General features: G+C 39.5%; 1 protein-coding gene across 1 annotated transcript in view; it reads left to right on the top strand.

The window, feature by feature from the left end:
* Positions 1-25,767, top strand: part of Cped1 (cadherin like and PC-esterase domain containing 1) — a 255,612-nt gene that overhangs the window by 62,158 nt on the left and 167,687 nt on the right. The window contains exon 4 of the mRNA XM_028762605.1: positions 10,721-10,796. Coding sequence (XP_028618438.1) covers positions 10,721-10,796 — 76 coding nt within the window. The remainder of the gene's footprint in view (positions 1-10,720; positions 10,797-25,767) is intronic.

Below are 25,767 nucleotides of genomic sequence, written 5' to 3' on the forward strand. Positions count from 1 at the left end.
TTCCCTTCCCTTCCCTTTCCTTTCCTTTCCTTTCTTTTCCTTTACTTTCCTTTACTTTTCCTTTCCTTTCCTTTACTTTTCCTTTCCTTTTTTCTTTTTAACTCAGTAGTGCACTAACTTTATCTGGAATTATGCAGCTTACTGGATGCTGCTTATCCTCAATTCATTGAATCATAGTAGAAAAATATTTTCTGTATCGTTGTACTGGCTATTTCAATCTTAGCACATATCCTAGTCAGCTTCAGTTACCACACTGACCCAGCCTAGAGTCATCCAAGAGGAAAGAAAGCCTTGACTGAAGAATAGACTGAGTCAGATTGGCCTATATGCATGTCTGCAAAGGATTACTTTGAATATTAATTTATCCAGGAGGTCCTAGCCTACTATAGGCAGTAGAATCGCTAGGCAGTTATATTAGAAAGCTAGTTCAGCATGAGCTAACCAACAAGCAGAAATATGTTTTCAACTTCGAGCTCCTGCCCTGCTTGAGTTCCCACCCTGACTTCCTTCAATGATGGACTGTGACGTGAAAGCATATGCTGAAGGAAACACTTTCCTGCCAAGGTTGCTTTGGATGGGAGGCATTTTATCATGGCAATAGAAAGGAAACTAGAAAATCGCACACTGTGTTAGTTTTCGTAAGTGAAGATGAAACGAAGGCCTGTTTAATGTGCGAGCCTTTATGCTAGACAAGTTGCATAGTGATACTTCCAAGTCTGTGAGGAAAGTCCCAAAACCACACTGTTTTTTATCTTCTAATCGAAGTCATAGTAGCCTATGTTGCTGACTCAATGGCAAAGAAGTTCTAGACAATTTTTTGTTTTTTCTATTTTTTACTTCTTTGGCCTCTGGGCTGAGCATATTCTTTTGGGTTGTTTTTGTGTTTTGAAAAAAAACCAGGTTTGGCCTTGAATTCACTATGTAGTCTAGGCTGACCTTGAACTTGTGAAAGTCTTCCTATGTCTCCCTCCCAACCCTGTGCACACCCAAGTATGAGACTGTCACTTATCTGTACTTATTTCTTCTTTTCATTCCTCCTCAATAAGGAGGGCTTTTGTCTCCTTATTGATTGTATAGGACCTAGAGACATTTTTGGTTTGTTACAAACAGGAGAAAAATGTGCTACAGGCACCTACTGGTGAAAGCCAAGGATGCTGCAGAATGTTCAGAACTTATTATGTTCAGAACTAAGAATAATAAAGTTCAATACAGTGATTGTATCAACACTGAGAAACCCTAAGGTACTCCAGGAACAAGGTCTTTCATGATTAACTCCTGCTCTACCACACATCAACTAAAGAATTTTGGTCATCTTATTTAATTTCTTAGCCTTCGCTGCCTTTTCTTCAAATATGAAGGCATTGTATACCAGCTTTAAATTCTCATGAAAGTAACAAGAAACTGTAATGAGGCAGAACCAAGAAGAATAGCAGGTATGCTGAGTGTGTGTATGTGTGAATATGTGTGTATGTCAGTATGTCTGTATGTGTTGAAGGAGTACTTACAAAGTGTCGTCTCCATTGTGCAGATATTCCCTCTTCATATTTTTAAATTCCAAGAATAATTTTAGACATGCAGAAAAGTTATGGAAATAATATAACATTTTCCCATGTACTTTTTTTTGGCATTGTTCTAAGCTTAGCAAAATATACAAACATGATGCATTTATCAAAAACAGTAAATTAGCATCAACTCAAACTATTCACAGAATTACAGGCAGCACTAGGGTTTTTGTCTCTTTTTAAAACTGTGTCCCTTCTCCATTCCAAGGTCCAATCTAGTACCCATGTTGGATACAGTTTCTACCTGTCTCTGGAGTCTCTCCCTGTCTGGATGTTTCCCAGTCCTTTCTTTCCTTAATGGAACTGACATTTCTGAAGAAAACTGGCTAAGTATTTAGTGGAATGCACCTGGATTGATTTATTTGCTGTTCTCTTACAAAATTAAGGAGTTTTTGTAAGAATGCCACTGTGGTTGTTTGAATATGGTCCACATGGGCTCATATATTTGAATGCTTGGCTCCCAGTTTGTGGAAGTGTTTAAGAAGGATAAGAGGATAAGGTTATGTTGGGGAAGGTATGTCACTGGGGGCAGGCTTTAAGGTTTCAAAGCCAATGCTAGGCCTTGTCTCTCTCTGTCTTGGCCATCTTCACTGAGGGTCTGTATGTAAGCTCTCAGTTATTGCTCCAGCACCATGCCTGCCTACCTGTTGCTATGCTCTCCACCTTGATGGTCATGAACTTATCCTCTGAAACTGTAAGCCCTCAATAAACTATTTTATTAGATCTTTGATCATGACGTTTTGTCACAGCAATTGAAAAATAACTAAGAGGTGTTGTGGATGGTCCTGATGTTGCTTATATTTTGATGCTAATTCCACTTTCCCAGGAAGGGCTGTGGGGGAGGAGTGAGTCGTGTACACAGGTGACTTGTTGTGAGCCTTCTCCCCACCTTAACTTGTAAAATAGGGTTAGAGCCAGTGACTGAGAAGTGGAAGGGAAGGTGGAGCTGAATAGTTTGGGAGAGAAGGAGGAGAGACAGAGAGACAGGACGAGGAGGAGAAGGAAGGAAGAAAGATGGAGAAAGAGGAAGACAATCCAGATTCCATGTGGTTTTAATAGCCACAGGTAGCTATGAATATCATAAAAGGATAGAATAATTGGGATAACTTGTCTAATCTAGGTGGGCAGCTTGTATCATTATCAACTGGCTCTGAAATTACTGTGTGGGCATCTTCTGAACTGAGAATTTATTGATATGTAAATCTGACTGATTAATTATAAGCTTCTAGTGTTTTGATTTTACTGGGATACTGGGATTTGGGACCACTGATCATGGGGGTGGATGAATGTGAGCAGAATCCGCAGCAAGAGAACCTCGATCAATCGTTGGGTGGGGCTAGCCAGGGAGGCAGCAGAGTCTCCAGACGCCCAAGAGTAGCTGTGTATACTGCGGACTGGTGTCATTATTTAATATTTCCTGCAACAAAGAGGGCCACAGAAATTATATATTTTGTGGTTTTTAAGGATCAGAAGGTACACAGCACTCCTTGGTCCTGTTTCCCTTGTCATCTGGCATAGGTACTATCTGTTGCCTCTCTCCACTGTAGAATTACTACTTTTCCTTTTGCTTTGTAAATATTTGGGATGTGACACTTAGATATTGTGGAAATATTTTGCTTTTCTGCAAAGTTTGGGACACCAATTTTATATCTAGTCAGGGCCTTACCAGTTACTAATATTATCCTTTTAAATTGTCATTTTCTATTTCCTCATTCCTTTTATAATCATTATGTATGAATCCTCTATAAGGAAGATCTATTTCCATCCATGTGCTATGTTTGACTTACTTTTATTTAAAAAATAAAATCTCAGGTGGAAAAATTTTTGCCTGCGAGATTATTTTTACGATAAATTTAGACTAACACCATTTATCAGAAGGGAGGCCACCACCTCCCAAGTATTTTCCTTGCCAAATTTGTCATCTTATTTTTGACTTTGTCAGCTCACTCATTCATCTGTCTGTGTGTTAATTACCACATCTGTATCTTTGTCGTGTCTACAGTTACTAGATGAACATCTGTCCTGAGCCCTGTTTACATACTGAGTTAATATAAACGAACAAAACAGATGTAAATCCTTCCTCTTGAGGGGATTAGACTCTCAACAGGAGACAGGGAAAGGAAAAGCTCTAGTAAAGGTACACAGTAGATGTCAAAAGGTACCAGGGTATAAAATTAAAGTTAAAAGAGAAAAAAATAGCAGTTGAACTTCAGATGAGGAGGGAAGGCTCCATGAAGAGAGTGACATCTGAGCAGGGTGTGGTAATACATGCCTTTGTTCCAAGCACATAGGGGGCAGAGGCTGGAGGATCTCTGAGTTCATGGCTAACTTGGTCTACAGAGTAAGCTCCAGAACAGGCAGGTACACACAGAGAAATCCTGTCAAACACCCCCCACTCCATATTCCCAAACAAGTGACATTTGAGTCCAACCTGGAAGACCTTGAGTTCCTGGTGCCAGTGGCTCAGGTAAAAATTACAGACACGAAGGAAAGGAGAAATTGGCATCAGGTAAAAGGAAGTTGTCTGGGTTTTCTTTATCTGTTTGTCTTGTTCTATTGTTTCTTTCTTATTTTGTTTCTAGTTTTTTAAATGTGTGTGGTGTTTCGGTTATTTATCTATTGTTGTGAAGAGACATCATGACTAAGGCAACTTCCAAAAGAATGTATTTAGCTGGAGGCTAGCTTCCAGAAAGTGAGTCCATCCATGATCATGAGAGAGCAAGGCAGGCGGAGGCTGGCATGGTACAGAAGTGGTAGCTGTACCACTTCTCTTCTAAAAGTTAGAGGCTGGGAGAGTGAGACTAGGCCCGGAGTGGGCTTTTGAAATATCAAAGCCAGCCCCTGAGTGACACAACTTCTCCATAAAGGCCACACTTCCTAATAATTCCCCCAAATAATCCATTGACTAAGGACCAAGCATTCAAATATATGAGTGTATGGAAGCCATTCTCATTCCCGTTCTGCCTGAGTGAGTGTCTGCGCACCACGTGCAAGAAGAGGGAGACAGATCTCTTAGCACTGGAGTTACAGAACCACCATGTGGGTACTGGGCACTAAACCTGGGTCCTCTAGAAGAAAGGCCAGTTTATTTAAATGCTGAGCCATCTGTCCAGGCTGTCTTTTATGTCTTAAGAATGCAAGGATCCCGTGTAACTGGGGGAGGGTTAGTGTGGCAGGAGCAGAGGGTAGAAATGTTCTTGGAGTGGGGTCTTATATGCAGCATGAGAACTCTTTCAATGACTACAGGTTTTGTCCTTGGTCAAGTGGTGGCACGACAGGATTCCCATTACAGTTTTATTGGCTTTGCTCTAGCAGCTATGTTGAAGTAAACACTTCAGAAGTGATGAGCAAAAGAAGGAAGCCGGTTCCTGAAATGATATACCCAGATGAGAGTGGATTGGATTAGCTAGGCGGTAGCCAGGGTGGCGTTAGAAGTCGAGAGATCATAGTAGCTAATGCTTGCGCAGTTTTACTGTGCAGCAACTGCATTCTGAGCGTTCCCATATGCCTTTGGTTCCACATGCATTGATGCTCCACTTTCTTTACAGCAGAGGAGAGAGTATCACACAGAGTCTTAGACATTTGTCTAAGGCCTCTTAGAAATAAAAGAACTAATAAGGATCCACACTCAGTGAATCTGGCTTCAAATGCCTGTTTTCTCAGAAAACCTTTCAAATCAAATGCTCAAACACTGTTCTGGTAGCCTAACCCAATGAGAATTCTCAAAGAAGACGTGAATTGTCAATGACCCATGTAGATAACTTCGCTTGTTAAGAATGAGTAATCTGAAGCCTTATGAGCTGTGACTTACATATACCACACACACGAGACAGAATTCCTTTCACATGTGTTGGGGTGGTTACGGAACTGTGAGTCACTTTGGGGTGAAGGAGGGCACCTGATAAGATTAGGATTATGAATTAAATCTGAAATTTCAGTAGTTAGTGAAAATAATCATAAGATTTGTAACAATCAGAGAATGAATGAACAAATGAATGAGTGACCTGAAGGATAGAAACATGGATTTAAAAGTGGGTATATCCATAAGATTCTGTGTAGCAAGGCCGCTGTATGAGGTAACTCTGCGGTTATTAACTGGAGTTCTTCTCATCTCACACAGATGGGTGCTAGTGTTTCAGAAGCAAAAGATTTCATTCCTAGCTTTGAATGTCTGTGGGATTAGCAGTCACTGAAACCAGATGCTGCTTTCAGTGTTTGCAGCACTGGGAACTTTTGCCGTGGCTCTTACTGCAAAGTACGCAGGGCATTTCCTTAGTACTTTGATAGAATGGGGGTTATGTTTGGAAGACAGAAGAGAAAGACATTTCTTTCTTTCACTAGCTGGGTCTTCTAGTTTTGTTCTGTTATTGCATTTTTTGTTTGTTTGTTTGTTTGTTTGTTTTGTTTTTTGACATTAGTTATTTTCATTGGTGATGACCTTGAATAACCTTAAGAGGAGGTCTAAGTCCTGACAAAATAAGAGATATGATCATCTCTACAGATAAAATGGGCAGAAAGAATATTCTGTAAGCCCCAGTGTAATGTTCATATTACTCTTCATTCTGGAATAACCAGGAAAACCATTCCCATCCACTTCTTATTCGTTTTAAGTAGTCCCAGTTTAAATGCTCATCCTCTTTAACTAAATAATAATGTTTATTTTGTTTTCAACTTTTTAAATGTGTGTGGGTATTTCGGTTATTTATCTATTGTTGTGAAGAGACATCATGACTAAGGCAACTTCCAAAAGAATGCATTTAGCTGGAGGCTAGCTTCCAGAGAGCAAGTCCATCCATGATCATGAGAGAACAAGGCAGCACGCAGGCATGATACAGAAGCTGAGAGCCCACATCTCTTCTGAACGTTAGAGGCTGGGAGAGTGAGACTAGGCCTGGAGTGGGCTTTTGAAACATCAAAGTCAGGCCCGGAGCGACACAGCTCCTCCAACAAGGCCACATTTCCTAATAATTCCCCAAACAGTCCATTGACTAAGGACCAAGTATTCAAATATATGAACCTATAGAAGTCATTTTATTTTTTAAGTTTATAAGATTCATATAATGGCTTTGCTTTTTTTGAATGAAAAATGTCTCAAAAGAAGTCAGACTTTGGCTTTTTCTTTTGCTTGTGAGTGTGTGTGTGTATGTGTGCTTGTGTGTGCACGTGCACATGAGTATATGTGTGTAGTGTGTATATCTGTGTGTATGCATGTTTACATATTTGTGTACACGTATCTGTGCATGCCTATGGAGACCTGAAGTTGAAGTTTGGTGTCTTTCTCAGGTGCTCTCAGTTTTGTTTATTGTGAAAGGTCACTTACTGAATTCAGAGTTCTCTAATTCCAGAGAGTCTAGCTGACCATCTTGCCTCAAGAAACCTGTCTCTGCATTCCCAGTGCTGGGATTACAGGAAGGCTGCAACATCTGCTTGGCCTTTAGCATGGGTGTTAGGGATCTGACCTCTGCTTCTATTGAGTCACTACCTGGGCCTGGCTTTTACATTTGCTTATGATAATTTGCAATAGAAACAATTCAGATACATTCATTACAGAATAAGTTTATGGAGGCTGACTTGCTATTTGAAAGCTTTGAAAATACATATTTCTGTCTTCTCAATTGTATCTTTAAGAATGATTTCTAGTAGTGAATGGTATTACCATTTTAGATAAAATTTCTAGTTTGTGAAAGGGTTTTCATGCTACAGAATGAAAAACAGCAGTTTCTGTACCTTCACTTCTCTCTCTTTCAAATACTATATATGCAAAATATGTGTAGAGAGCACTTAACCTCATAAAGATGTAGACACATGTGCTCACACATTAACATGCATACACATAGACACACATATATGTGCATGCCTGAACACAAATACCCACAAGCAAAAGTCTTATTAAAAATAAGCTTTGACTGATAAGGGTATTAATTATAGCAATCATAATATCTACTTTGTGATGTTGATATTGGTGGTGGACATGTACTATGGGGTATATGTACACTGGGGGTATATGAGAGATTTCTTTAAGTTCTGCTCAATTTTTTTAGTGAACCCAAAACTACTATTTTACAAACTAAAGGTTATTAACTGGCTGAGGTATATTTCAAACAGCAAAGCACTTAAGTGCCAAGTAGGAGAATTAGCTTTGAGCCCACATATAAATGTCTGCTATAGTAGCATGCCCTTGTAATGTCAGCCCTGAAGCTCATTAGCCAGTCAGTCTAACCTAACTGGTGACCTACTGGCCAATGAGATACTATGTGTCAAAGATGGTGAATGGCATCCCCAAAGTTAGTACTCAAGTTAACTCTTCCACCTCCACATACATGGACATACATGTGCATGTACACAATTCCTCCCACTGGCACCTGCCCACACATGAACACATACACACACATTAAAAATACAATTGAAAAGTCAATGTTATTAAAATAGCCGTTGCAGCTGGGCGGTGGTGGTGCACGCCTTTAATCCCAGCACTTGGGAGGCAGAGGCAGGCGGATTTCTAAGTTCGAGGCCAGCCTGGTCTACAGAGTGAGTTCCAGGACAGCCAGGGCTATACAAAGAAACCCTGTCTTGAAAAACCAAGCCAAAACAAAAAAAATAGCTGTTGCAATGTTCTTGTGGAGAGACTTATTGTTTAAGTTAGCTACTTCAGATAAAGCTCCTTTGGCAATATCCCACTCAGTAAGGATGCAAGTCTTCTATATTTTGTAATACACATTAGAACAAAATTCACTTGAATGAGAGAGAGCATTGTTGGCTTCAGCAGTCAAATGTGACATAATTGATTTGCAACAACTGTGTGGTTCATGGTACATTAATGGTTCGTTGCCTTTGCTGAGTTGGCCAGTTTCTCTTCTCAGTTTTGTGGTTCATATCCAGAGGAGAAGGGACATGACATTTTGGTGTTGCAGGTCATGACATTCACATGTCCCCAGAGTCATGTTGGCTGCAAGTGTGAATGCCGAAGCCACACTCTGGAGGATACACTGAAGGGGAATCATTATGTGGGCGAAAGAAAACTAAAAGCCAGAACTGCACAGTGGTGCTTCTCCTGACTTTGCTTGTCTTTGGAGGGTCTTTGTATGCAGTTTTTCTGATACATTGGTTCATGGGAAGTCACCACTCTTGAGAGGACACATCACTCTTTGTCCACTCTTTGTCTGAAATCTGTGCCAAGCGTACTCTGCCTTTGTAGTAGATACATAAATTCTTAGGGCCTACTTGTTCAGTTATAGTATCCTTTGAATCAGGTTGTCCTCCATTGCCTCCTGATAGGGCAGGAGGGGAAGATAAAGCCAGTGCTCTAAGCTTCCACGATAGCAACTCATGTGCTCTGAGACCTTTAGAAGGTCGGAACGGACCTGTGCTAGTCCATGATCCTTAACGATGCTTCTCTAGTGTGCGTTCACTTCCTGTTTCCTTCCATCACCAAACACTCTATTAAATTGTTAGCAACTCAGTGATTTTGCCTTGCATAAGGAAAAATTACTCCGTTTATTGCTATTTCAAGCTTTGCACAATCTTACAAAGATGCTGCATGTGCAACTTAAAACAAACAAACAAACAAAAGAGCAAAAATCTCTTACAGAGTTTTCATGCTTTTGAAGTCCTCTGCCTGTCACTCCAGCTTATCTTAAGAATTCTAAAGTGCTGAGACAGTGCTCTAGGAAAGTCCTTGTTGCCTTACACTTAGTCTCTAAACATACCCATTTTTGAATTTGAGAAATACAAACAACGCTGAAACTGTAAGAGTTCCACACTGACAGCTCCCTGGATTTCTAGAGCAAATACATGTAATGGCGGTAGTCTTGGGCATCCTCATAGACTCTGCATAGGACACAGTGTTTAGGAAAGAAAGCCATCCACGCCAAGGCACAGCATAGGTCTGCTTATAGGATCTGAGCTGGGGCTTGTTCTCCCTGGAGCTATACTTAGGTAACAGAGAGTCTGTTGAATAAATGAGTAAGTTAATACAATTCCAAGTGTCAGGGAAGATTTAATCAGACTGGGTCAAAGCACTTTAAATGAATCATTAGGAAAAAGCTACATCTTATTATAGAATTGATCAAAGTGGAACTTAGATACCCAAGGCTCTACATACGTTACTGTACAAGAGAAGAAACTGAGAGCAAACACGCAAACCATGTTCAAGGTTAGGAACCTTGCAGAATTAGTACTGCAGCCATGTCTGCTTCCCCTGTTTTCTCCTACACAGTTGAGTTTTGTCTAGTCATGTCAGCAGGATCTGTTGAAGAAACTGTAATACTTTATTGGAAGAGAGGGATTCAATTTGAAAATAATCAATAAAGCCTCAAGAATGAATCTGATCTTCAAGTGAGTTTAAATAGATCGCCCCCCCCCTCAGTTTAACAAGGTTTAACCATATTTGGTTTTAGTTTGGGGATGTAGTTGATGTAGCTAGTTAATCAAACTGTAATGTCACAAGAGGAGAGGATTAAACTTGTTAGAATAGGTGTTGTTCTTAAAATGGTTGAAACAACAATGTCCTTCATTATGAAGTAAAGATGAAGTAAAGACTGAGTGTGAGATGGTGAGACCAGCTTGGCATAGACGGAAGATTTGACTGGCACAAGTCACCATGGCCTCTGGAACTTGTTTGTGTGGCTTTCTAGTCTTTTAGCACTATTTTTGCCATGTGCAACTATGAAGCTATGTCACTATATTTGGCATAAGTATGTCTTTTTATAGCTAGAAAATATGATAGCTTTGAAATAAAAGGGTTTCCTGAGTTATTTCTAAATATTTTGAAGATGTCTGAGGGCAAATATTTATTTTATGCAATCAAAGCAGCTACTTTGTCATTCTCGATTCAGGTGTTGACTCAGACTTTTTATGGATGTGGATACCGCAGACGACAATTAATATCTACCACTGTATATCCATCTATGTATCTCTTTCTGTCTTTCTATCACAGTCTCTGTCTCTATCTACCTCTGCCTCTGCCTCTCTGCCTCTGCCTCTGCCTCTGCCTCTGCCTCTGCCTCTGCCTCTGCCTCTGCCTCTGCCTCTGCCTCTGCCTCTGCCTCTGCCTCTGCCTCTGCCTCTGCCTCTGCCTCTGCCTCTACCTATCTCTACCTCTTTCCTTGGCATCATCATTCATGAACACTTAAATTACTAAGGTCTTTTCATCCTTTCAGGTAAATGTGTTACCAGAAATACAGCCTCAGCTTTGCAGAAAAGAAGGCTTGTGTGAAATCATCAGAAGATTTCCAGGTAACCTTTAGTTTGCTTCTTTAGGCATGAGAGTCGGACACCCACAGGCTACTGTATAAGTAACAACTAACAAGGCCTCAGAGCAGCAGCCTCAGCTCCCCCTTCTATAAACTCCATCCCCATGTCTTTCCTGACACCAAGGCTTTGCCAATAGGAAGGCCCTGATAATATCTCATATAGCACAACTGACACTTTTGTCTTTGGGTTTTCCCTCTGAGTTGCCAGGCATCTGTTTCTATTTGTCTTATTTGTTTCTTCTTGAAGTAACTCTGCTGTAGTTTAAAAATAATTGTTGTGGAGGTTCTTAGTTATATACAACTTGAAGTTTTACCAGGATTTATGAATGTGTCATTGTGCTAGGGTTTGTTTGGTTGTGTATTTATTTATTTATTTATTTATTTATTTATTTTTTATCAACTTGACACAGGGCTGTACCATCTAAGAAAGGGAAAGTTAAACTGAGGGGAAAAATTCCATCAGATTGGCCTGTAGGTAAAACTGTGGGTCTTTTTCTTCCTTAACATTGGATGTAGCCCAGACCACTGTTGAATGGGCTAGATGGTTCTGGTTTATATAAGAGAGTAGACTGGACATAGACAACGAGCCAGTAAGTAGCACTCTCTATGGCCTCTGCCTTAGCTCCCATCTTCAGTTCTCGCCCTGACTTCCCTGTAGCTGTCAGGTAAAACAAACATTCTCTTCTTGAATTGCTTTTGCTCCAGGTGTCTTATCATAGCAATGGGAAGCAAACCAGAGCAGTTATTCTGGTCACAAAATTTTGTTTTTCCTCTCTAAAATTCTGTAACTTTGTTTAAGGCAGGACACTCGGTGAAGACATTCTATCTTGACTGTATCAGGAATTTGGGAGAAAAATCACTACCTCTCCTTTCTGCACAGTTCCCCCAGTGGAAAAGACATCAGAAGGGAAGTGGGACACTAGAGATGAAATAAGTCTTCACAGACAAAATTATAGCCTACGTTAGAGCTCAGTGGTGATCATACCTCAAATTTCTTGTTTAATACCCATTAGTGTTTGCACCCTTAGGAAGTGTTTTACTACATAATTAAAATTTAGATCTGCATGACTTAGTTTGTGCATTTATTAATTTATGAATTAGTAGAATCAAGAAAACATGGCATACTGTCACTCATTGGCTTCTCCATGGATTGAGATTCTGCCTCCCAGTCAAACATCAGCCCCATTACGCATGCTCTAATGTACAGACAGCAGGCTCCTCTCTTTAATTCACTTACTAGGAATTAAAATGTACATGAATCAGTATTTTTTCTTTAAATTTAAGACACATTTCTATAATAAAGAGTGTGCAAATGTTTTTTTCTGTTTGTGTTGTATCATAGCACACTTAGGGATGACTGGGTAGACCTTAGCTCTTTGATTGTATTCTTTTAACCTAAAGCCTGGTTTTCTCAGCCTGACCTCAAACACTCTGAGTAGCCAATACTGTCCTTGAATTCCTGATTCCCCTGCTTTTAATCCCCAAGTGCTTGAGGTTGTAGGTGTGTGCCATCACCCCTGGCTTGAAATCCCCTTCCCACCCTACTTCTCCTGAAAGGGCTGGGACTTGAACCAGAGCCTTGTGCATGCTGAGAAAGCACTCCACCACTTAACTATATCTGAAGATACTTTATTTATTTTATAAAACTACAATGTGGGTCTATGGAGATAACTCAGCCAGTAAATTGTTTCTCTTGTAAGCACGAAGACCTGGGTTTGAGACGAAATAGCAATGACTCGACCATTCAGTACGCTCCAGGTACAATCACAGACTCTGTCTCAAACAACAGGCTAGAGACTGATGGCGGAGGACACTTGATGCTGCGCTCTGTCCTCCATACGCAGGTGCACATGCATGCACGCACATATAAACACTCAAATAATTAAAAAGTAAACCAAAAAGACAATGCTCTTCCAGGCTGAGTAAAAACAATATTTCCACTACTAAATATTAATAAATCCTAGAGTTAGGATCCTTCAGTTAGGATAATCCCTACCACCAAATTGTCTGCATCTTGAACAAAGCTTACAAGTTTTCAAGCAATTTTTTGCTCTTTTTCCTGCTGCAATTTATATGTAAGAGTGTTTGATTTGGAACAAAAGCCGTTAGCATCATGGAAAACAAAATGACAGTATAGGAGTGAAATGGGAGCGGCATCCGGAGTATGAAATCTATTTAAATATACATGCACACATACACATATGTGCCTCAAGGAAGTCTGATACATTACTTTTTTCCTTGCTTCTATAGAATTAGGAAGCTTTTTCTGCCTTCTTCAGTTTGGAAATCATTTTACTCTGAAGAATAACACCAGTTCTAGAAATATGTAACCCTTTTTGCTCTCTCTGTCTCTCTGTCTCTCTCTGTCTCTGTCTCTTTCTCTCTCTCTCATGCTAATTTTTATTAATTTTTGTGAGTAACAATATAGTTTTGTGGGATAACTTCTCCTACCGTGTTGCCTTTCTTGAACTGAAGATAATTTTCCTAAGTTCCTTCCTTTAAAAGTAACGTACCTACAGTATAAATTTATGATTTGAATTTCATGAACAGTAGCTTTTGTGGTACTTTTTTTTCCTGTGAATACACAAAATATAGAATACACTTATTCATAAATTGTGAATGTTGACTATTTAATAGTATGTGCAGAGTAGGTAGTAACACCCCAATACTAGAGTATATGAGATCATTCAAGGGGTGAGGTGGGCTGAGGATGGTGATGTTTGTACCTCTAATCCCTGGACATGGCAAGATTGTGATCTTCAGACCAATTCGGTTACACATCAACACACTGTCTCAATAGAAATCCATGAAAATCAGATAACACATATGAAACATTTCCCTCTGCTGAGCCAGCTGGGGTACAGGAGACAGCATCAAACCTAAGGGACACACAGAGGGCTGAGTAATCTTCATGGGTCACAAACAAAATGAATACACTTGTACAAGATGGAGGAGGAGAAAAAGATAGAGATTTGTTGGGTGGAGAAGGTTTTGCTGGAACAGTAAGGAGATAAGTGACAAGAGCGGTTGCTGTACAGACATATATGTAAAGGTTTCTAAAGCCATGTTTGATTAACAGAAAAGATCATGAACATAAGATGGTGCCTATGAAATGTCTAGCATGGTGTTTGTGATATAAAAGCGCTGGATAAGCAGCTATTATTTTTTGGAGAAAAAACAAACAAACATAGAATACCAAAATTAAATATAATGCTACATAGAATAGGTATCTTTATTTAAGGTCAAAATAACCTGTACTATTTTAGACCATGTTTTATTTAGAGGCTAATAAAAGTTTAAAATCAGAGTCTTTCAGCTTTGCCATTAGTTAGCAGTATGAATTAATTAAGTTTACGGGATTTTTTTTTTTGGTTTTAAATCTGTAAGTATGGATTATAGGGCCTATTTCATAATTTAGTTTTTAAAGTCAAGTAGAAAATATATGTATATAGATATAGATATAGATATAGATATAGATATATAATATTATATATATAATATGGATATATATAGATATATATATCTTGGTGTATATTATATCTAATACATATGCTTAATAAATGTGGCTGGACTATTCTATTTTTGAAAAATGTAGGAACAACCCCACAGTATTTCTTTTTATGATTTATTATGACAAAAACTTTATGTTTCTATGAAAAATTGTGGTTAAGTGTGAGATTCTTCCCTACTTCACAGCTCACAAGACACCTGCCACACTTTTCTGGATATTGTCAAATGATCTAAAGTGCCTACGTCAGAAACAAAAGAAGGTGGTATTTTCAGCACTAATGGTAGGGAGCAGAGCCCACCATTTGTACCTACTCACCAAGCACTAGTTCACCTTGCATGGCTAGGTGACACCTATAAATGCCATGGGTTGCACTTCAGGAGAGGACTTAGTCTCTATATTTTCTAATCGGCAATGAGCTTGGTTGGTAAAGTGCTAGCTTACATGCATGAAGCTTAGGTTCAATCTCCAGCACTACATAAACACAGGCATGGTGGTACTTGCCTGTAATCACAGAGGTGGAGACAGGAAAAAAATCAGGAAGTTCAAGGTCATCTTTAACTACTTAAGGAACTCAAGGACCACCTGGGTTATTGTAGACACAGAACACTTTCCCTCTTTCCCAGAATGAGATGTCACTTCTATCTTCCAAGACTATTCTTGACATAAATATCTTTTAAAAAATAGTTTGGAAGAAAATTTATTAGTATGTTTGTAAAATGTGCCACAATATAAAAGATGCATGGGCAAGTGTCACCATCAGTTTAAGAGTATTCATGACAAGTTCTCATTCTGAAATATAATCAGTGTGCAATCCTGGGTAACTAGGTTAAGATAGTTTTGCTTCTGAATACCAAGTGGTCAGGAATATTGTAAGATCCCGTGATTACATAGAGACTTGCTGTCTTAGGCTTTGTCTTCAAAAATACATACAGATCAAAATGCCAAGAATGGATGTACTTTGGACCCAGGCAAGTGAAACAGGACAGAGTTTTGGCCTGAGCAGTAGTTTGGTCGGAGATAACAAGTAGGGCTCACACAGTATGTCCCTTTCCCAGCCAGCTTGTACCTGACCTTAGCCTTGTGACTCACATGGGAAGACACACACCCATGGAAAGTTTTCTGGCTAGCGAAAAGATTTATTTTTGTCTTGCCAGTTAATACTTTGCCTTTTGTGGGGGAAAGTTTTTATAGTACTTTGTTGGCTCAAACTTGCTGTCTGTGCTTTTTAAGACATTTTTTTTTTATAGAAAGAATTGCTTTCCCGTATTTGCACTATACAAACATTAACACGATTGTGTGTTGTTTTTGCTCTTAGTGTAGCAACACCATCCAAGAAGCCCTGGTTTAGAGTGTGCCAAGGTTTTTGTTTTGTTTTGAGTATTATTCATTCTTTCAAGTAGTTTTATCTTACGTCTAAGCCCTGGCTTTTGTATGGAACTTTAAAAGGAGACCAAGATGTCCACTCAGAGATAACACTTGGATCATTTTAGGAACCCTCCCAAAAAAGAAAAAAAAAAGAAAAAAAAAAGAAAAGAACAAAAGGAAGGAATGAAGAAAGAAAGGTAAACTGTAACAAATAAAATGTAACACGTTGGTTACATACAAATAGGATGCAGCTTTATAAAATTATAATTATTAGTTAACAGATATAAAAATCTGTCATTAATATAATATAATTGAAGTTATTTTTAACGTTGACTCATGATGCATACTATGATGCATGTTCCAGGCGTAATATTAACAAGGTTTGCCTGTTCTTGAATTCCGATATTTTTCCATGTGTTTACTGTGAGCTTCCTGATGAATTTCTAACTCCTAAACCCCTTGCCTTCTATGCTACCCATGATTATACTCCTGATGCAAGACATTTCCCCTTACTTAAAAATACTGTTTCTTTAATATGACTTGAACAAGGTGATAGCAGAAAGTAAGCTGATGGAACCAAGACTTACGCAACTACATCCTTACTCCAGAGTCTCTTAGCTGTATTTGCATTTTTATAAAAGAAGTTCACAAACTCAATGAATGTCCAGTTGGAGGGATCTCTGGAAGTATATTCAAATTTCCATTCAGTATTTCCCTGGCCACTCATCTCCAAAGCTTACAGGGACCGTCTATGTCTTCATTCCATTTGCTTCTCTACAAGGACTGAGATTCCCTGAAGGTGGGACCTTATTTTAGTACTAAACTTTAGTGCAAGATCATCATCCCTAGTATGGGTGAGATGGTTAATCCTCATCTAACCTTACTGGAGGTCTGTGAGGATGTTTGAAGAAGCACTTTACTAAGAAAGGAAGATCCACGCAGAATATGGTGTCACTGTCTCTCAGCTGGGACTCCATCCTGAATGACAAGAAGGAAGCCAGCTGGACACTAGCACTTATCTCTTTCTGTTTCTTTATTGTGGGTGCAATGTGACCAGTAGCCTTATTATTCCTGCTACTACCCCATAGACTGTACCCTTAAACTGAAAGCCATTGGTGAGGACTTTTGCAATAGCCACGGGAGAAGAAATTAATACAATGTGATCATTACTACCATTTTGAATGTTGAAGATTAAAGAAAACAGAAAGGTTGCTAGTGGCAAGTGTTGGAGTAACGGAAGGAGAGCCCTGCCAATCATCAGAGTGACTTGCCAATGCAGACTGACTTACCCACTTATTCACTGTGATATAAGTTTTGACCTAATGCTACAGGTCTGAAACCAAGAGCCAGAGAAGTAGGGAACACATCTTATTTTTAATAAGACATTTGCATCTATAGAATAACTTGAGAAGTGTTAGATTCCTAGCCACATGTATGCTGGAAAGCTATAAGCAAATCTCATGCAGTAGAAGCTGCTTGTGGGAGATTTCCCATGTACTCAAAGGTCTTACTAACACACTGCTCTGAAAAAAAAATCTGACGAATTGAGTCCTTTCTCAGGTTGTTGGTTGGTCTTTATGTATGCAGGCTAGAGATGGATGAGCACCTTTCTCAGACACGTTTGCAGTTTGTCCTCTTCAGATATGTTCTCAGTGTTTCTTTTGAGGAGCGTCTAAGTTGACGACAGCTCAAGGATGGAGTAGAAATCAATGGTGAGAAGCCTCTCTCTGCATCTCTCCAAGGATTCTTCTGTTCTTCTCATAGGTTAGTTCCCCAGGCAGTTTCTTCATTTCAGTGAATCTGCCTTCAAGCCAGAGGAAATAAATCTGGCTAACTGTTGTGTTTCTTCTATGCATATATCATCCAAAAGAAACTGAGGATGTGTGAGATACAGCTACTAAACCTAGACCAGAAAGGAAGAGCCTCTGTGTGGACTGCAGTAGACTTTGAAGGATATGTTTTACTTAGATTTAAACACTGAAGAAAAAAAGAAGCAAAACCCGAGAGTTTCAAAGGAAGAAATGTAGTCTTTTTGACTAATATTCAGACCTTTGTCTATTTTTTCTTTCATTTTTTCTTCCTTTTACCCTGTGGCCCCAGAGCTACCTCCCTGGTCTCTCTTCCTTAGAACACTTATTCCTTATGTCTCTGTTTTACCTAGATCACACCAAAAAATACTCTTTCTCTTTTCCTATGTGTTACACTGACTGATCCATATATTCTTTGGGGATGTATAATTCAGTGCAATGTTGTCAACTACTCTGTCATACAAAGGATTAACAGGAGCACAAAGGATTTGGTTGCTAACTAGTAAATCCAAGACGGATCTCCCTTTAGGAACAAAATCACAAGATCTCCACCCTGACCTCTTTCTGAACAGGGGATGGCTCACATCTACTGTTGTGTGTAGTTTTTGATACACCACTCCAAGCTTCGGGTGATTGGTGTTACCAGCCCTGTACAGGTTCCTTCATATATGTGGACACACACACACACACACACACACCAGTTTATTTTTATATTGCTTTAACTCAATAGGAAACCTCTTTTAAGCCTTCTTCGGCTATGATACCCTTCTTTTCACTCCTAGCTAAGGACCTTAATTGTGCCCTCAGCTTCAGTTGTTTAGTTGCCTTTAGTCCAAGCTCAATACCCTAAGTCTGAGCTCAGCTTAGATATGTTTCTACCCTCCTGCCTGCTACCCCAGGCCCTGTCAAGGAAGTGGCCAATAGCCATTCCACCCTAGATCTCACATGACTGATGGCTTTTCTCCCCCTGAAGCATGGTAAATCTCTTTCTCCTCCTGTATCTCTTAGATTGCCTGTGGGGACCTGGAAGTCCTGCCTATGTCCTTCCACCCCGCAATTGGACCCTGGCATCTTTATTGATTGATCAAGAACCAACTGGAGAACAGGACCTTAGCATCAGAACCACTTCCTACATCTACTCCTAGTTTAGAAATGTGGCTTCTTCTCTATCTCCAACCTAAATAATAATGGTCTATCTACCACCTTAATCAATATTATACCCAACAGAATAGCAACTGTTAGTGGTTGGTTAAATGCTATTTTGTTAGTACTTACATAGCAAAGTACCACAGATTGTATGTTTTGTTTTTAAATATTTATTTATTTATTTGTTATATGCTTATGAGTACACTGTCACTATCTTCAGACACACCAGAAGAGGGCATCAGATTCCATTACAGATGGTTTTGAGCCACCATGTGGTTGCTGGGAATTGAACTCAGGACCTCTGGCAGAGCAGTCAGTGCTCTTAACTGCTGAGCCATCTCTCCAGCCACCCAGATTGTATGTATTAAGCTACAGGAATGTATTACTCTTACTTCTAGAAACATGTCCATAATTACCGCATCATCTTGTGTGTATTCTTGTCAGGCTTCTCCTCCACTTACAAATGCTGTGTCCTCAGAGAGCATTTTACATCTGTATTCTCATTTCCTCTTCTCATGACACCAGCACATCACATTAGAGCAGTGGTTCTCAATCCGTGGATTTGATCCCTTTGGAGGTCAAATGACTTTTTCACAAGGGTCACCTAAGACCACCTGCACATTAGATATTTACATTGTGATTCACAACAATAGAAAGATCACAGTTGTGAAGAAGCAATGAAAACAATTTATGGCTGGGGGTTACCACACATGGAGAACTGCATCAAAGGGTTACAGCATTAGGAAGGTTGAAAACTGCTGTATTACAGGCTATCCTAATGGTCTTATTAGCTCTTAATTATACCTCAAAGGGCTTTATTTCCAAACCTAGTAATGTCCTTGGTTAAGACTTCAACCTGCATATTTTAAGGGAGAAAATTATGGACTCATGGTGGATGAGTCAATGGCATCGTGAGTGGTCACCTCCCTGGATCCACTTGGGTGAGGACACAAAGGAAGTAGTATTTAACAGACAAGAACAACAGAGATTGTTACATGATTGGCAAATATACTTTGCTGGTTATGGTAAAGTCCATAGTCATTTTAAAGTATAAAAATGTCAATCCTTTCTGCATCTCAACACCAAGAGTTGGATGCTGTCCACAGGCTACGTAGCTGCCTTATGCTGATTGACCTGGATGCCTACCTTTCTGGTTCATGTAACTTCAAGTTCAGGCCTCATACAGACATTCTCTGAACTTGCTTCTCTTTATGGGGTTAATCTGATAATTTAATTAGTGCCGGTATTCTTTCTTCCTTCAAATATATAGTTTGTGGCCTGGAGAAATGGCTCAGAGGTTTAGAGGATTGGATGATTTTCCAGAGGAACCCTTTTCAGTTCCTAGTAGCTATATGGCCACTCACTATGGTCTGCAATTCACTTGTCTGTAGGCAAGCCTGTTGTCATTTATTTGGTTAGTGGCTGATGTGGGAAAGCCCAACAGGTGATGAGAAGTATCATCCCTGGGCAGGTGGTCCTTTGTTATATAAGAAAGCAGTCTAAGCAAGCCATGAGGAACAAGCCAAAAAGCACCACTCCTCCTTTGCCTCTTTATCATCTCCTATCTCCAGGTTTCTGCCTTGAGTTCCTGCCTTCATTCTCCTAAGTGATGGAGAATGACCTGAGAATTGTAAGCTGAAATAAACCTTTTCCTTCCCAAGTTGCTTTCTGTCATAGCATTTTATCACAGCAATAAAAACAGACCCCTAGTCTTACATAAAAAGTCAAGCACAGGAGTATATGTTTGTAATCCCAAGACTAGAATTGGCAAAAATAGGATATGCAGAGTTTTCTGGTCAGGCAATGTAAACCCAATGACAAGCTCAGGTCCAAAGAGTGATCCTGTCTCAAAATGATAGAGGAAGATGTGTGTGTGTGTGTGTGTGTGTGTGTGTGTAACACTGACCTCTAATGTCTGCATGTACATCTACACACACACAGGCACACACATGTGCATACACATGCACACATACTCATATGCATATATACAAACACATGCACATACACACATGCACATCATACACACATGCTCATATGTGCACACACATACACAAATACATGCACACACATACACAAACATGGGCACACACATGCACACATACACACACTTGCACACACATACATACATGTACACACACAAATACAAACACATACACACAGATACACACATGTATATACATATGTGCAAACAAACATACACACAGAGACATATGCACACACATATACACACATGCACACACGCATACACACACATACATAACACAAGCATACACATACACACACATATATACAAACACACTGGGGCTGGGAGGGGTCAATAGTTTGGAGAGATACACGACGTTGAATTTCAAGTCAAGCACTCCCCCAGCTTTCTTCTGGTGCTAAAGAAAGATATTTTTTCTCAATAATATTGCAACGGTTATTTAGAAAACAGTATTAATAATTTTGAGGTGTTGGAGGTATTCAGCGACTCATTTTCACAGCCATCCAGACCAGGACACTGACTTGACTTGAGCATATCTCCAGCGTTAGAGAATAACAGTTGGTTTATGTGAGGCATTAGCTGACGTGTGCATGGCTTCCTCAGCTGTATGGAGCACAGCACCTCACTCCTGAGATCACATCTGTTAGGGCTCATCTCTAGAACGGCTCATTGTAGGACGTATGCATAATAAGATACATTTATTAAGACTAATGCATTGTAGCAACCATTTGGTCTCTTCCATCATGTCACACTGAAAAATAATCTTGATAGAGACTGAAAGTTAAAGTCGCAGCTAAGCACAAGGAAAATGAAATGCATGCAGATTCCTACGCGGAATCAGAATCTCTCATTCTGAGCTGAACTTGTGATTAGAAAGGACACCTGTCCTGGCAGAAATGTAATTAACTGAATAAGAGAGTAGCTTTGAAAGAAGTTTTTTACCCTTTAATGACGGGGTAGACATGCTCCTATTTGCGAGAGATGCACAGACTCTATTATACAGCAAACATCTTTCAAACCCTGGGATTCACTGCATTTACAACTTTTGAGTCTATTTTTTAAAAACTACTTCTAGCACCATCTAGTGGTGAAATGGAGGATGTTCTCTTTTCCTCCCTTCTCAGTCATTTTTACTGAAGGCCTTGGTAGACGACCAGGCAGTCCACAGTCAGTTCCTATACAGATGTATAGCATTCCAAGGGATCACTCGGCCCTAGAATGACAAAGCAAGGAATTCACCTATATATTAAATGAGAATATCTTCTTGACCTAAGTATCTCACTCAGCCTCTTTGTGAGAATGTAAGCCCTGGAGGCAATTCTAACCTACAGGGAGTCAGGAGTCCTAGGATCCAGAGGGAGAAGCCTCATTCGGTGTTCACCCAGCTAGGTGCTAAGAAAATCTAAGTATAAGAGTTCCATTTGCTCCTCTTTTAGACATATAAAGCAGGAACAATTTTATTGATTTTTCCTTCTTCACACAGTTGTTATAAAACGCATTATATGGCAAGCTTTATTATAAATCTGTACACGTTGCATATAAGGTGTCTTAGTTACTGTTCTATTGATGTGAAGAGACACCACAACCAGGGCAACTTGTATAATAAAGAATTTAATTTAGCGCTGGCTGACAATGTCAGAAAGTTAGTCTGGGAGTATGGTGGCATGCAGTCAGACGTGGTGTTGAAAGCTTACATCCTATTCCACAGACAGGCAGGGAGGCAAACAGATAGTGAGAGAGGAGAGAAAGAGACAAAGACAGGGACTGACTTGGGCTTTTACATCTCCAATAAGGCCACACTTCTTAATCCCTCTCAAACTGGTTCATTGACCATGGTCCAACTATTCAAATACTTAACATATGGGGACCATTTTCATTCCAGCTACCACATAAGGCATTGGTCTTGTGTTGTTTCAGATATCCACAGGCTTATTTGTAGAGGAAACCTGAGGGAGGCTTTCAGTTTCCCACAATGATATAAAGCATTCTCTCATCACCCACACAGACACGCTACATATACAGATATGTCTCTCATCTTGTGTGTGTGTGTGTGTGTGTGTGTGTGTATGTGTGTGTGTATGAGACAGAAATAGGCAATTCAGCATGACTTTAAGTTGGAGATTAAGTATAGCCATCAAGCCAAGTTAGTAGTAACAGAATTATTATGAGGCTTGTATTAAATATAAATTGCCAAGATAATTTTATAGATAAGCTACCTTAAAAATAATAAGACATAGCATTCAATTTTTACTTATACATCAGACACTGACCATATGAATCCCCTCTTTAACCTCCCATAATTATTTATGGAGTAGATACATACAGGTTCAGATTCATATGACTCTACCATACCATTATACTGGATTTTTAGGCTGATTATAATATCCAAACCAAGGAAGAATTTATTTGTAAGAAACTATTATGTCTGAGTCTACTAAGAAATTACATTTAGTTATTGATTCTGCTTTTATTATTTCATCAGATATCATAATCCTCTTGATTTAGTGCACATCAGTATTTTTGATTAAGCAGTAAAATGTGTACTTACTTGCAATAGGCAGAAGATGATGATTTTTTGTTAGGAAACTCAACAGGAGACCAGGATTGCTAGGCTCTGGAGAGAAAACTATCCAGTCCTCACTACTTGCTAGTAAGCTACCTTATAGTGTCCCTTTTATACTTTTTCCTGTTGCCCCTTTTCTCATGTGACTATGTTAGGCTCAACTGTCCAAGCTATCAATAGCCCTGCTAAAGAAAAGGAAAACCTGCCATGGGAAGCTTCATACTGTAGTCATGTCGTACATGACTATATGGTGTGTCAAGGGTGAGGGGTCAGGGGTGAGTCTCATATGAGTGTAAACAGCAGCTTCAGGTCTAGGCTTCTCAGGTATAATGGCACCACTTTCCTGGGCTACTTACAATGGTCCCAGAATTAGTTACCTTAGCATCTTCTAGTTGTTTTTTTCTGGTTTTTACTAGAGGATTCTATGATGTCGTTTAGAATTAACTGATTGTGCTGTCAAACTGTGTTGTGCTGTGCTGTGTTTTTGAAAAACACAATTGTGAGAAGGTGGATTAGCGGCTATGAGTGGAGCCAACTTGTGTTTTACAGAGAGTATATGATTTGGGAGATTTAATAGATTGTAAAAATAATTTCTAGAGTTAAAGGTTGCTTTGACTTGATTATTAGTTGCTACAGGATAGTGGTGTGTGCACCAAGAGACAGGCTTCTTATATGTAAATCCTATCTTGGCCATGTAATAGCCCAGTACACTTAGATGAGTTTCTTACCTTCAATTTGCTTTAATTTTCTGTCTAGAATAGAGGGAAGACCACAGTTTTCTAGTAGAGGTTTATCTTGTTCTTATTGTTTGTTTATTTTTTAGGTAAGGTCTCACTATGTATCCTTGTCTGGCCTGAGCTCATTATATGGACCCGACTAGCCTTGAGGTTGCAAGGAACTTTTTGCCTCTGTCTACTGAGTGCTAGGATTATGAACCTACACCACCATCCTTAGTATAGAATTTTTAGGAGGAGAGACTGGGTTCACATCTTTAAATTACTTGGGATACTGCATGTTATGTGTGCAGAATGATAAGTTTATGAGTATTAAATACTTTTTTCACTATCTTGCTAAGAGCTTGTCTTGGTCAGTGTTCCAATTTTGTGAAGAAACATCATGACCAAGACAATTCTTATAAAAGAAAGCATTTAATTGCTTGGCAGGCAGATCCAGAGGGTTAGTCCATTATCATGATGGGGGCATGGCAGGAGTATGGCAGCATTGATAGTCTTGGAGAAAATGCTGAGAGCTACATCCTCTTTTACAGCCAGATAGAGTAGAGTGGGCTTTTGAAACCTCACGTCTCACTCCAAGTGGCAACCTCTGACAAAGCCATACCTCCTAATCATTCTAATCCTCACAGTTCCACAACCTGGTGACTAAGCATTCAAACATATGAGCCAGTGGGAGACATTCTTATTGAAATCACCCAGTGGTCTAGTTTTATTTTTATTACTGTGATAAAAAATTTTAAAAATAGAAAAATTTTATTACTGTTGAGCAAAGGCAACATATGGGAGGAGGTTTATTTGGCTCGAAATTCAAGGTTATAGTTCATTTTGTGGGGAAGTCAAGTCTGGAACTTAAAGATCACATTCCCAATCAACAGCAGAAAGAATAAACTCATGGGTCTTTCCTTCCTTCCTTCCTTCCTTCCTTCCTTCCTTCCTTCCTTCCTTGCTCTAGGCTCGCTTTCTCCTCTCTCATACAATTCAGGACTACCTGTCTAGAGAATGGTACTGCTCACAATAGGCTAGGTCTTCCTATATCAATTAAGCAACCAAGACAGATCCCTAAAATCATGTCCATAACCCAACCTGATTTTGTCAATTCTTCAATTAAGACTCTATTCCTAGGTAATTCTAAGTTGTGTCACGTAGACAATTAAAGCTATATCAGACAGCTAGTCTAGCCAATTGGTGAGTTCGAGGTTCAATGATAAAGCTTGTCTCAAAAAACAAGATAGAAAATAAAGGAAGACACCCATATAGACACATATGAATAAACAGCTCCAGACACACATAAACATATGAACATCCTAGAACTGTGGTTTTCAACCTGTGGCAACCCTTTTGGCAAACCTCTATCTCCAAAAATATTTATTTACATGATGATTCATAACAGGAAAATTGCAGTTATGAAGTAGCAACAAGATTTTACGGTTGGGGTCACTACAACATGAGGAACTGTATTAAAGGGTCACCATAGTAGGAAGGTTGAAAACACTGGTCTATCAAATACAAAACACTGCACTGAAAGCTGCCCTTTTATTTTATGTCTTTGCTATGTGGCACTTCTCTTGCTATCCACCCCATTTTAATTTAAGAGTGATTCCTCACTCACAGTTCTTCAAGTCAAGCCCACACACATTGAAGTGCTAGTGGAGCAGACTCATTCCACACAAACACTCCAACACCCAGTAAATAATGACCACACGGCAGCCCGTAGTCTCTCACTGACCATAGACTGTAAGAGGGGGAGAGAAAGTTCTCTCTCTCTCTCTCTCTCTCTCTCTCTCTCTCTCTCTCTCTCTCTCCCTCTCTTTCTCTCTCTCACTTCCTCTCTGCCTGTCTATCC

This window comes from Grammomys surdaster, unplaced genomic scaffold (assembly GCF_004785775.1).
Source record: "Grammomys surdaster isolate TR1022 unplaced genomic scaffold, NIH_TR_1.0 134, whole genome shotgun sequence".
Classification (NCBI taxonomy): domain Eukaryota; kingdom Metazoa; phylum Chordata; class Mammalia; order Rodentia; family Muridae; genus Grammomys; species Grammomys surdaster.